Raw genomic sequence first — 12886 nt, forward strand, 5'->3', positions numbered from 1 at the left:
CACAAATGGCTATAATGTACAAATAATGTTTAAGAATCCTGTGAGGAGCCAGGCATGGTGGCTCATTCCTGTAATCCTAACTACTCAGGAGGCAGAGATCTGAGGATCTTGGTATTCAAAGCCAGCCCCCCTGCAGTAAAGTCCATGAGACTCTTAATCTCCAATTAATCACCAGGAAATCAGAAGTGGTGCTGTGGCCCAAGGAGTAGGGAGGCAGCCTTGAGCTGAAGAGCTCAGGGAAATGCCCAGGCCCAGAGTTCAAGCCCCACGGCCAACAAAAAAAAAAAAAAGAAAAGAAAAAGAAAAAAAGAAAGAAAAAGAATTATATGAGGAATCAAAACAGAAGAAAATAATTTGTGCCCTTCCTAGAAGTTGGTAAGTAGTGGGGTATATTAAAGACAAATAAAGTAGTCTTATTTTGTGTGTGGTTTATATGATTTCATAGTTGGTAGAATGTATAAACATACAGAACCAATCGATGTAAATATGTTTAAGGTGTTTTAGATTTCTTGGGTTTGATTATCAGTAAACAGGTTGCTAAGAATCTGAATTAAATTTTCATATAAAATGTCTTAACGACTGAAAACATGTTGATGTACAAAAGAATTCCCAAGTAACATTAGCATCAAAACTGAAGACAGTTGTTTGAGGGTATTTAATTTACTGTTCAAACGCAATTTATTTTGTTTTAATAAAGTAATTATTTTTTGAAAGGCTGGGATTCAAATTTAGATAAAGTTAACTTTCACCAATCCATTTTCTTAGACATTTTTATGTGGGCTGGAATAGTTTTCAGTTTGGCTTATTAAAAACATGAAGTTAAAAATTATTAAATGCCTAAAGCCTATGACTAATTTGCTTTTGTTATTACCAATAACAAATTATTAATTAAACCTAAGTTAATTTATTAAATACTTCAATGTTTTTGTAGCATCTTATTTCAGCCAGTTGAGGCATGAAGCCCACGTGGAGAGTTTCAGTAGTTTATATAGTTTTGCTCCCTGGTCTTTTGATGTTTTCATGTAACAACTCTTCTAGTTAGTAGGGAAAATATACAGCTTCCCCACTGATCATTAACCTTCTAATCCCATCCATCATTCTAAGAAAGCATGCAGTGGCCAAGCTCCAAAAAAATAGGAGCTGACTGAGAGGGTGAGTTTAGACCTCCCATGCAGAGGAATGGCTCACATTCCCAGAGATACTTCTACAGGAGCCTGACATCACATATTTACACACATTTTCCTGCATAAGTGATCTGATTCAGACTCTTCTTTAAGGCAACCCATTGTGTGATAGTTAACAACACACTCACCCCCTTCCCTCTGAAGGCAAGGCATTTACCTCCAAATTTCAAAGTAACGATGACAAACAAAACTAAAGTAGCCATGTTATACACTACAATTGACCATGGCACCAAATGGGAAAACAGCCACTGTGCATTTTATAGTTCCCCCTCTCCTGTCTCATTCCATCTATTTTCTTGAACATCACATTATATTACTATTTAACACACGCACACTCTACCACAGGCTGAGTAAATTAAGAAAAGCACTTCATTCCTAATGTAGAACATCTGTCTGAAAGGAAGCTGAACCTGCATCCTGAAGGTAATGAAGGATATTGTCTTAACAGCGCCTGGCACAAGTCATCAGTTGTCATGAAGACTGTGTACGTGAGGAGGAAGTCATCAAGGAGGGTCTCTGCAAAGAAAGAAATCAAATTCACAGTAGGCAAAGAAGCAACCCCAAAAGACATTAAGATCTAAGATCCCCAGATACTATAAAAAAACACAAAAAATGATGGTGGGAGAGGGGAAAGTAACAGAATTTAGCTACAAAATCCACTGTTCACCCAAGACAAGATTTAAAAATTTTCTATACAGAATGCCTCAGGCAATAAAATAATTTTCTTTTTCTTACAATGTTTTCTTAACAAACAACTCATCTCTTTTATACCCTTGTTAAAACATCATGTATATTTGTGGATACTGATAATATGACAAACCAATGCATAAGTAATGTGCTTTAAAATTTTTTATGACTTTCAAGATATACACTCAGGTTCTAAAGGGAATAACACCTTCACATTCTAATAAATTAGGCCTTTGCAGTAAAACCATTTGCTTTCATCTAGAACCAAAACAATGGAGAATAAACATGAGGAAGACAGATACACATCAAGTGAAGGAGGACTAAAACCCAGTGGAAGAGTGCATGCAAGCATGAGGCCCTAAATGCCATCCCTGAACTACAAAAAAGTGAATCTGGGCAAATAATACATAGTTTTTTCTTTTACCATTGCGAAGAGAGACTAAGTTGAATCGAGCTACAATTGAGGAACAGTTACAGAACAGCAAACATACTCCCTCCTAATTCTTTTTATAGTAATTATAAACTATAGAGATTATACACTATAGTGACAGTGATTATAAACTATTGTAATTATATACGACTAGAGTGAGTGTCTCCCTCCCCATCACTTCATAAATTGACAACTCACCCCTAATTTGGTTATATTGGGAGTGAAGGGTTTGGTGGAATAGATGAAGTCACAGTGAAGGGGCTTAGTGTCCTTGTAAGAATCCTGTGAACACTTGCTTCCCCATCTACTCTGTGCAGTGCCTGTAACTCATGGGCCTGGAGTCCAGCCCTCACTAGACATTCTGCTAGTCCCAAGACTTGGGACTTCTCAGCCTCCAGAATCACGAGAAATGAATAAATGTTAGTCATTCATAAGCCAACCAATCTATGATATATTAACAGCAGCCCAGGCAAAAATACATACTCAAGTATAGGCTTTATAAATACCTAGTTTCAAATAGTTGCCTATTACAAAGCCCTATAGCTCTATGGTGAGGACTGAATGAAAGAAAAAGCCTAGACTTTTGAATTATAATAATTTTTTTTACTCTATAGGTGAAGGTGATCAGTGCATACATTTATGAATGCCGAAGTCTTATAGAAAGTGGTATAGCTGGCTCCTATACCCTATCTCAGCTGCAGGGACTGATTTTGTTCATTTCTGCTAATTTTGTCTGTTTTGTTCAGTTATAGAATATTAAGATAATTCTAATTCATATTAGGTAAGCGACTCCAAATAGCAACATTATAAAAAAAGTTTTCTTTTCAATTGCAAGATTCTGCTGAGTGCTAGTGACTCAACATCTTTAATCCTAGCTACTCAGGAAGTTGAGATATGAGATGCTGGTTTAAAGACTGCTTTGGCCAGAAAAGTCTGTGAGATTTGAATATCCAATTAAGCAGCAAAAAGCTAGATGTGGAGGTACAACTCAAGTGGTAGAGTGCCAGTGAAAGCCAAGTGAGAGTGCAAAGCTCTGATTTCAAGTCCCAGTACTGGCACATGCACACACATGTAGCACACACAATGTAGCACACACATGTAGCACATACACACCCTGTAAGAGGTGGTTAATTAAAGCAAACCAGGGGTGTTAATGAAAAACATGATGAAATTTTTGTCAAAGATTTTTATAAGTAACAGTATTCTTTTTTTCTGGTGGGGAAAGGCATTCCTGGGGCTTGAACACAGGGCCAGGGCTGTTTTAACTCGAGGGCAGCACTCTACCACTTAAGTCATAGCTCCATTTCTGGCTTTTGGTTGTTAGTTGGAGATAAGAGTCTAACATATCCTGCTGGGTGGGCTTTGAACTGTTACCTCAGATCTCAACCTCATGAGTAGCTAGAAATGAGCCACCAGCACCAGGAATAACATTCTTCTTTATCAAAAGAGCGAATCTGACAAATGTTACCTAAAATGTACAGTATGCCTCCACTTACAGTGTTGTTCACATTGCAATGCACCAGCAGATAGGTCTAATTCTCTTGAAAAGATTTTTAGGTGTGAATAGGTATCAAATTCAGTAGGGAAGGCTGATATGTATACCTAATCACACAGTATGTAGCTTATATGCATAGAAAAGGTAGGGAAAGCTTTAGTGTAAGATTTGCTCCCAAACTGGTTAACCTGGCAGTACAAATGGATGACTAAATATAATAATAAAAACTTGGGTATATATAATGCCTCTCATTGTGTTTGTTTGTTTTTTTAAGATAGTTTAAACTAAAGTTAACCACGTACAAAATCTCTGAAAATCTAGGATTTTCTGGAAACACGATATGAAAACTCACACTCTGGGATGCTACTGGACAATAATGTGCATATATGTGGCTTCCACAAAATTCCACTGTGCTATGTGAGGCTGAGGAAAGTCTCAATATCTCTGGTCTGATTAGAAATAAGCAAGTTTTGCAGGTCATGCTAAACACAGGAAGTAAGGACAATAGAGCAGACTAGAACTTATTTTGCAGACTTCAGCATGAGCCACCAGTACAGAGAAACCACTACACTGGAGGACAACATTGAGTCCCTGACACGATCCACATTAGAAGTGCCTGATGTGACAGACAGGTCCAAATGCTCTTATACTTAGTTGCATTTAATGAGGTTGGAACTATTCTCTAATCAAGATTTAGTCCATTAGTAGCTGAGATTAAAAAGAAACCATTAACTTTGACATACCCAGCCATCCCATGCTGGAACAATCTTAGATAATGAACTGTGTGGCGATGAGAACTCAGATTGGATGGTGGCAAACCTATTTGGTGTTCACTTCAATTAATTAGCTCACATATCATAATATTTTGTGAAGGTCTTTGACCCAGAAATGCTTATTTTCCCTTAAGCTACTATCATATTAATATGTGACAGCATTTACCTAATTATCTATCATATGAATATTACTTACAACAACAAAGAAGCTACATAAAAACATCTTCAGTCCCAATGAGCAGCAAAGTTAAAATATCCCAATAAATAGAACACATTCCCAACACTCCTAAGTCGTTCTCTTTTTTAACTACATTGTTCTAAAAATTTCTCTCCATGACAAGCTTTCCTTTATTATTTCAGCAATAATAGTTCTTCTGCCAAAGATTCTGAAAGTAACTGAATGATATGAATAAAAAAGGTATAATTAAAATGTGCTTCAAATAGGAGTGCATTTTATTTATAATAACTGTGCTTCAAACAAGGCTGTCCCATTGGTATTTAGTTATTTTTAGAACCACAATGGCTATATGAATGATTCCCTCAAGACTATTAGCTAACAATAACCATTTAGAAAAACTAGCAAATCCACTGGCATCCTTACTGAGACACTATAATTATCTATTATACTACATAGTACTTAATTAATAGTAATTTAAGACTAGGCAGAAAAGCACTCATGTGCATGTAATAGCATCTTTCATTTAAATAAATCCACAGTTGCCACATATACTAACACAGTTAAAGAGATACATTCATTTTGATTTTCCAACTGTGAATTCCCATGTATTACTATATGTACAAATAAAACTTTTCATTGAATTTTTACTCATTAAATCAAACCTGAAATTCCTGACTGGTCATTAAGCTTTTGTGAATATCCTCTCTACTCAATCATAATAGAAGGTGTTTTCAGGGGTTAGGTGCTAAAGATTGAACCCAGAGTCTCAAGTCTGCTAAGCATGTGCTACTACTATGCTAAAGATTCCCATCTCTGCGGGGAAATATTGTTGTAATGGATTTAAAAAAATCTCTTGCATCATAAAAGTAATATTCAGATAATCATCAAACTGGAAGCCAAAAATTATAGTTTTAGGTAGTATGTAACAAAATATATAAATTTATCAAAATCTATAATCACGATAGAAATGGTTCAAAAGTTATGACTAGTTACACTAATGTGATAAGGATTGCCCTATCACCTCCTATTTCAAATTTTGAGGCTTTCATTTGATTTTACTTAAATGAATTTTTGTTCTATGTATTAATTAAAACAGTTCATTTTTTTTAAAACTGTAGCAAGCAATTCACATCTGCCAAAAGCAAGTCTAAGCATTTGAAGAGACGCTCAAGTTAGGGCCATTAAGAGATGTGGCAGAGCCCTTTTTACAGGCTTCTGTTATGTGGTTGCAATCAACCTATAGAAACTGATGTAAATGTTATAAAAATGGTTAAGGTTAATGCTTTTAGAAAAAAAAACACCAAAACACACACACACATTCCCTCTCTCTCTCTCTCTCTCTCTCTCTCTCTCTCTCTCTCTCTCTCTCTCTCTCTCTCTCTCTCTCTCTCTCTCTCTCTCTCTCTCTCTCTCTTTCTCTCTCTCTCTCAAATCATAATGAGTACAGAATTACTTAGGAACAATTATAGAAATCTACCTCAGTTATTTTTAAAACACTCAAAAGGAAAATGCACTGCAATCATGAAACCACTCATGTGGGAAAGCAAACTGCAAAGAGAGCAAATGGAAAGAACTCTGACAGGCAACTGCTTCTAGTAGTTATTTAATCTAAGAATGGTAATGTGAATATCGGACATTACTATACTAAACCATATTCCCTGAAGGACTGTCAGTAGTGCAATTTTACCTGTGTTTCTACTCCAGATAGAATTTAACCTTGATTTCAAGGAGCCAAAAAAGGTTTGGAACTTGAAAGGGCCTACTTCTGGCCCTTGAATGTTATAACTTAGTCATTATTATTGCTATTATTTTAGAAGTACTGCCAAAATGTAGCCTGTAATTTGATTAAGAACAAATAAATCCTCTCCTAGCAGAGGATTACAATAGCTCAAAACCTAGATACATAGGCCATATAGGATAAGGCTAAAAGAAAGGACCCCCAAGATATGGAAACAAGAGCTATATAATGTGTGATTGTTGTTCTTAATGTACTGTGTTCTTTCTTATCTCTTTTGTTGCTCCTTGGTTATTCCCATATTGTTACACTATCTGACCTTGTTACCTGTTATACTGTATATACATTTATTTATTTGAAATAGAAAAGGGAAGGGGGGGAGTGAGGGGAGGGAAATGGGAACAAAAACATGAGAAGGGGTATCATTGTGTGTGAAGTAATGCACCTACTATCTGGCGAATATAACTGTAACCCCTCTATTAATTACAGTAAAAATATTATTAAAAAAAGAACCAGGCTAGATGACAGATTATAGTCTCATGCCTGTCATCCTTACACACAGGAGACTAAGATCAGGAGGATAGTGGTTCAGGTTAGCCTAGACCAAAAAAGAAAAAAAAATTCACAAGAACAACAGAACTACCCATGGTGATGTGCATCTGTCATCCCAGCTACAGTGGATGACAGGGGAGGACCACAGTCCAGCATAATGCCAAACTCTATTTCCAAATGACCAGAGCAAAAGGTACTGAAGTCATTATAGAGCGGTAGAATACCTAATTAGCGCAAAGCTGTTAGTTCACCCCCAAGTGCTATTATCACCACCATAAGAAACCTAGACTATTTGGCAATATCAGGCCTAGTCTCATACAGCAAACGTGGTTTATACACACCCTGTTTATCCAGAGTGTGTATTCTGTTTTATCAACATTTTGCCTTGGTTGGCTTTTTCACTCATTCATTTGTGGATATGCAAGCTTCTAAGTCTTCATCTACATAACAGTTGTGAAATAGTAATACAAGACACCATCATATAATTAGAAAGCTAAAAAGTAGGCCACAGCCAATTCCTAGAAGGCCTCTAAGATTTTGAGTAGGGAGCCTGGGGCTCATTCCATAGAAAAAGAGGTGAATGGAAGCTTTCAAGGTGAGGAAAGACATGAAAGATGTATACGCCAATAAATATACAGTATTAAGCTAATGGTATGTTGGAAGTCAGACTGAATAAAAAGAAAAGTAAGGAAAAGACATTGAGTTTTCCTTTATAAACAAATGTTATTTGGGTTCCCTACAATGCAGTAAGAGAATGTAGTAGGTAAAAATGTTAAAGACAAGCTGGGAGTGGTGGCTCATGCCTGTAATCCTAGCTACTCAGGAGGCTGAGATCTGAGGATCAAGGTTCAAAGCCAGCCCAGGCACAAAAGGACTTAAGACTCTTATCTCCAATTAACCTCTACAAAATGGGAAGTAGGGCTTGGCTCAAGGGTGGGGTGGTAGCCTTGAGCTGAAGAGCTCAGGGACAGCGCCCAGGTCCAGGGGTAGGGTGGTAGCCTTGAGTTGAACTCAGGAATAGTGCCCACTGGATTCAAGCTCCATCACCCAAAAAGGAAAAAAAAAGTCAAAGACAAGAGCTGGTCTTGAAGGATTAGACTTGGGGTGAGGGCAAGGAATATGAGTTAGGGAAAGGAAAGAAGAAAAACAGAGAGGGAGATAAATGCTATAGAAGCTGAAGACAGGAGGAGGTGCAATGAAATTAAGTCCTTGAAGACCAATTGATGTGCCAAGTCCCTAGTCTAGAGGCCTTGGAGAGATGTCTCCTGGCAAATGGTAAGTGGATACTCTAACTAGACTAGAAGAAGGAACTAAGAATATTCTTATAATCAGTTTGTATAGGCTGTATCAATGCTGGTACCCCTCCCCCAAAGCCTCTTGTAACAGTTGTAGGGCTCATTGATTAGAAATAGTAGCTGCTCTCAAATGAGGTGGGAGGAAAAAAATTCTTTATGATCAATGCAAGTAACATCTTATTTAACAGCATGGATCAGAATATGGGAATTGTCATGGGTATGAAGCCTTCGATACCAATTTGCCAGCATCTACCAATAAAAATTAATATCCTGGTTGCAAGATTCACTCAGTCTAACATAATTGACCCCTCAGAGTGGTGGCTGGCTCATATGATTAACCTCACACAGTGCATTGCGAAGACACAAACTGTGATCCTAAGTGCTTGTCAACTAAACAGGCTCCAGCTTCAGCAAACAAAGAAAACATTAATTTAAGCATAATAACCTAAATCAGAAACCTGAGACATAGTTATTTCAAGCAATTAATAGTCACTCTAATACTTGAATCAATTCAAGTCCCAGTGTGATGTTTTTACCTGTTAAGCACCAAGAAGAACCTATTTATCTATCAGTTTTTGAAACTTGAGGTCTTATCATTCTGAACATTACTCTTTTTCTGGACACTGAATTTTAGAAATGGAAAAAACATTTTGTATCTAGTTAACAGAAATTCTAAGACTACATGTTGAAAGATACAACTACTTTTTTTTCTTTCTAGTTCTTGGCCTCTTGCTTTTTGTTGGCTTTTTCTGCTCAAGTGACATTCTACCACTTGAGTCATAATGCACTTCTAGCTTTTTGGTGGTAAATGGGAGAAGAGAGTCTCATAGACCCTGGCTAGATTTGAACTACGATCCTCAGGTCTCAGCCTCTGTAACTAGGATTATAGGCACTGGTGCCCAGCTATAATTACCCGTTTTTAGCTAAGAAATAGCACTGTAATAACTAGGTATAGGAAAGATAATACCTTTTTACATTCTATATTCTATAGCATAGATATTCTATTACCTTTATTAATCAAAAGCAAGCATAACTAAGACTCATATATAACATGGTACAATATCTTAATGGTACAAATGAAAAATTTCCAGTTCAACAAAGCACAATGTATTGTCAATTAAAAACATTTCCTAGGACAGAAGTGAGTGCAGGCTGAGTGCAGGCATGGCTTTTTGCTCTGCGTTCAAGAGAAGTTTTTAGAATTCTCTTTAATAACACACCACTAGTTTGATTCATGCACTGGAGAAAGGGAGATTTGTGCTTTAGAGTCACCAAAGAGGGAAAAAGGGTTTGGTAAGCAACCCTTTATTGAACTATTACTCAAGGCTGAGCTGTAGCTAAGCTGTTTGCTGGATTTGGGAATCTGGTGAGATAATGAAAGGACCACATATGGCAGCCTTCATGCCCCCGGCTGGTGATTATTCCATTAGTGTAAATGAACAAGTCTCCACCCCTAGCCCTGTCCCTCATCATTGTTAATATTTTGTGCCCTCATCTTTCTGATGACTATTCTTCAACTTGAGACCAATCTGTCATCCTCCTGAAGCTATTGAGGGACCTAGCTATCACTTATGCAATTAGCACACACAAAGTTGCATCTTACTCTGAAGATCCAAGGATCTTTAAAGCTCTTGTGTTAGTGACCAAGGTCTAAGAATAAATACTACACTAAAAGATGATCGTGTCATCCTATCAGTCAGACTATATGAGTTCTTAGGATTCCTATCACGGAGCAGAAACCATAAACTATATCACACTAATATTATATAGAACTATATAACAATAAGCTAATATACTAATATATTAGCATATATATTATATAGTACTGGTATATAGAATATACTGATACAATATTTTTCTGTTGCTGGAGTTTGAACTCAGGTCTGAACCTCCTTTTGAGTCTGTTTGCTCGGTCATGAGTTTAGCTGGCTGTTTTGGAGACAAGGCTCTTCAGCCTTTCCTGCTGAGGCTGGCTTCAAATCTCTATCTTTTGGATCACGGCATCCTGAGTAGCTAAGATTACAAGTGTAAGCCACTGGCACATGGCTACCTTATAACAATACAGATATAAGTAAAATACATTGTCTTTGTGCTATTAAAAACTTTTAAGGGAGCGTAGCCTAGTGGTAGAGTGCTCACTTAGCATACAGGAAGCCCTGGGTTCAATTATTTGTTACCACATACACAAAAAAAAACTGGAAATGGCGCTGTAGTTCAAGTGGCAGAGCACTAGCCTTGAGAAAAAAAGAGAAAGTGTCCAAGGACAGTGCCCAGGCCCTGAGTTCAAACCACAGGACTTTTATAACTTTTTTTTAAAGAATTTATTAACATTAATTTTTACATCATATTTCAAATGACATGTTTAACAGACAAGTATTCAAGAAGGGAATCTCTATATACAATCACTGGCACTTAGTTTTCAGAACACAATCAAAATTAGGCTAAGGGCTTGTATATCACAGATACATATTAATTTATGAAATAAAACATTATGTCTATAGAGTCATAGGTTTTTATGTCTATGTAGTTATGTAACTTTTTAACTTTTAAGAGATTCTATATGCAATATTTTATAGTGTTTTATTTCTATTTATTTATTTTTTTACTTTTATTTATTTTATTTTTTGCCAGTCCTGGGCTTGGGCTCAGGGCTTGAGCACTGTCCCTGGATTTTCTCAAGATTAGGGCTCTACCACTTGAACCACAGCACCACTTCTGGGTTTTTTTCTATGTATGTGGTACCGAGGAATCAAACCCAGGTCTTTGTGCATGCTAGGCAAGCACTCTACCACTAGGCCAAACTCCCGGCCCCTTATTTTTATTTTTTTTTTTTGCCAGGCCTGGGCTTGGGCTCAGGGCCTGAGCACTGTCCTTGGACTTTCTCAAGGCTAGAGCTCTACCACTTGAGCCTCAGCACCACTTCCAGCTTTTTTTCTATGTATGTGGTACTGAGGATTCGAACCTGGGTCGTCGTGCATGCTAGGCAAGCACTCTACCACTAGGCCAAACTCCCGGCCCTAGTGTTTTATTTCTTTTGTGAAAAATATTACAAAGAACTTTTAAGTGAAAGATATAGAATTCTCAGTCATGAATTTGATGGCCCTATCAAAAATGCTAAAATAAATAAGACTATTCTAAATATTCATTCAATATGATGAAGAGTAATCCAAGCATTCTGTAGGCTTATGGTTAAAAACATATTATGTATTTGTTTCTTGGGGGTGGGAGTTTGGCGTGGTGGTAGAGTGCTTGCCGAGCATGCATGAAGACCTGGGTTCAATTCCTGGATACCACATACATAGCAAAAAGCTGGAAGTGGTGTTGTGGCTCAAGTGGGAGAGCTCTAGCCTTGAGAAAAGTCCAAGGTCAGTGCTCAGGCCCTGAGTTCAGGCCCTAAAATTGGCAAACAGAAAAAGAAAAAAAAAAAGTGGGGGGGGGCTGGGAGTTTGGTCTAGTGGTAGGTTGCTTGCCCAGCATGCATGAAGACCAAGGTTCAATTTCTCGGTACCATATACATAGAAAAAAAGCTAGAAATGGTGCTGAGGCTCAAGTGGTAGAGCTCTAGCCTTGAGAAAGTCCAAGAACAGTGCTCAGACCTGAGCTCAAGCCCAGGACTGGCAAAAAAAATTAAAAACATATTATGTTTTTTGTTTCTTGAAAGAAAAAATTAAAATTGTGGCCTTAAGTTTACAGCATCAAAACACCTAATATAAACTCTCATTTATAAAATTGCAGGTCAATTTTCCCATTAAGAATCATTTTTATTTTTATCTACCACTGAACATATTTTGCTCCCTAGGAATTTAAAAATCAAAATGAAGCAGGATAGTTTCTAGCTTCATTTGCAATTAGATACAGGCATGAGACTAAGTGTTGGTTTATGGTATAAAGGGAGAAGCTGTGTGTGACAGATAATATGCTCTTGCTTTTTTCTATCCTGCTACCTAGACAGGTATGCTAATATGCATCCAGGCCCAGGAGATGAAGTTCTAAGTTCAGAAGGACTGGAGTATGGAACTGGAGTAATGGTTGACACCAGGGTGGCTTACCAGCTCTGGGCTGCATTTTTTTGTATGTGTTTAATTTTTTTAAATGTATTTTCACATGACAAAGAAATGCATTCATAACTAAATCACAATTACAGTTTTCTATGCTACCATATCTGATCATATGATCAGTAATAACTTGGTTCTCAAGCTTCTCAATTATCAAAATCTCTATATGGATATATAAAATAGGCTGAGAGGACAAATTGTTCTCCCAGGAGGCTCTTTAAATTGCTGTAATTCTGAGACATGCTCACTATGCCAATCAGCACTTACAGAATTTGAGCTTACTGAAGTTGTTCTACCAAATTCATCAGTGGTAATTGAAAACTGTTAGCAATGCCTCTAAATTCAGGTCAAACAAAACCTGAAATCATATTTTATATGTTCAACACTGAAAAGAAGATTCAAAGTTTAGGATGAGGAGCCTGGAGTTTGGCTTAGTGGTAGAGGGCTTGCCTACCATGCATGAAGACCTCAGTACCATATACACAGAAAAGCTGGAAGAGGT

General features: G+C 37.2%; 1 protein-coding gene across 2 annotated transcripts in view; it reads right to left on the bottom strand.

Moving 5' to 3' along the window:
- The window catches only part of Rapgef5 (Rap guanine nucleotide exchange factor 5), a 233291-nt gene that overhangs the window by 46606 nt on the left and 173799 nt on the right, over positions 1–12886 (bottom strand). For both annotated transcript variants that reach the window (XM_090332742.1, XM_090332741.1), the window contains exon 12: positions 1622–1700. In XM_090332742.1, the coding sequence (XP_090188868.1) occupies positions 1622–1700 (79 nt within the window). The remainder of the gene's footprint in view (positions 1–1621; positions 1701–12886) is intronic.

Source organism: Megascapheus bottae, chromosome 5 (assembly GCF_031878675.1).
Source record: "Megascapheus bottae isolate mThoBot1 chromosome 5, mThoBot2.hap1, whole genome shotgun sequence".
NCBI lineage: Eukaryota > Metazoa > Chordata > Mammalia > Rodentia > Geomyidae > Megascapheus > Megascapheus bottae.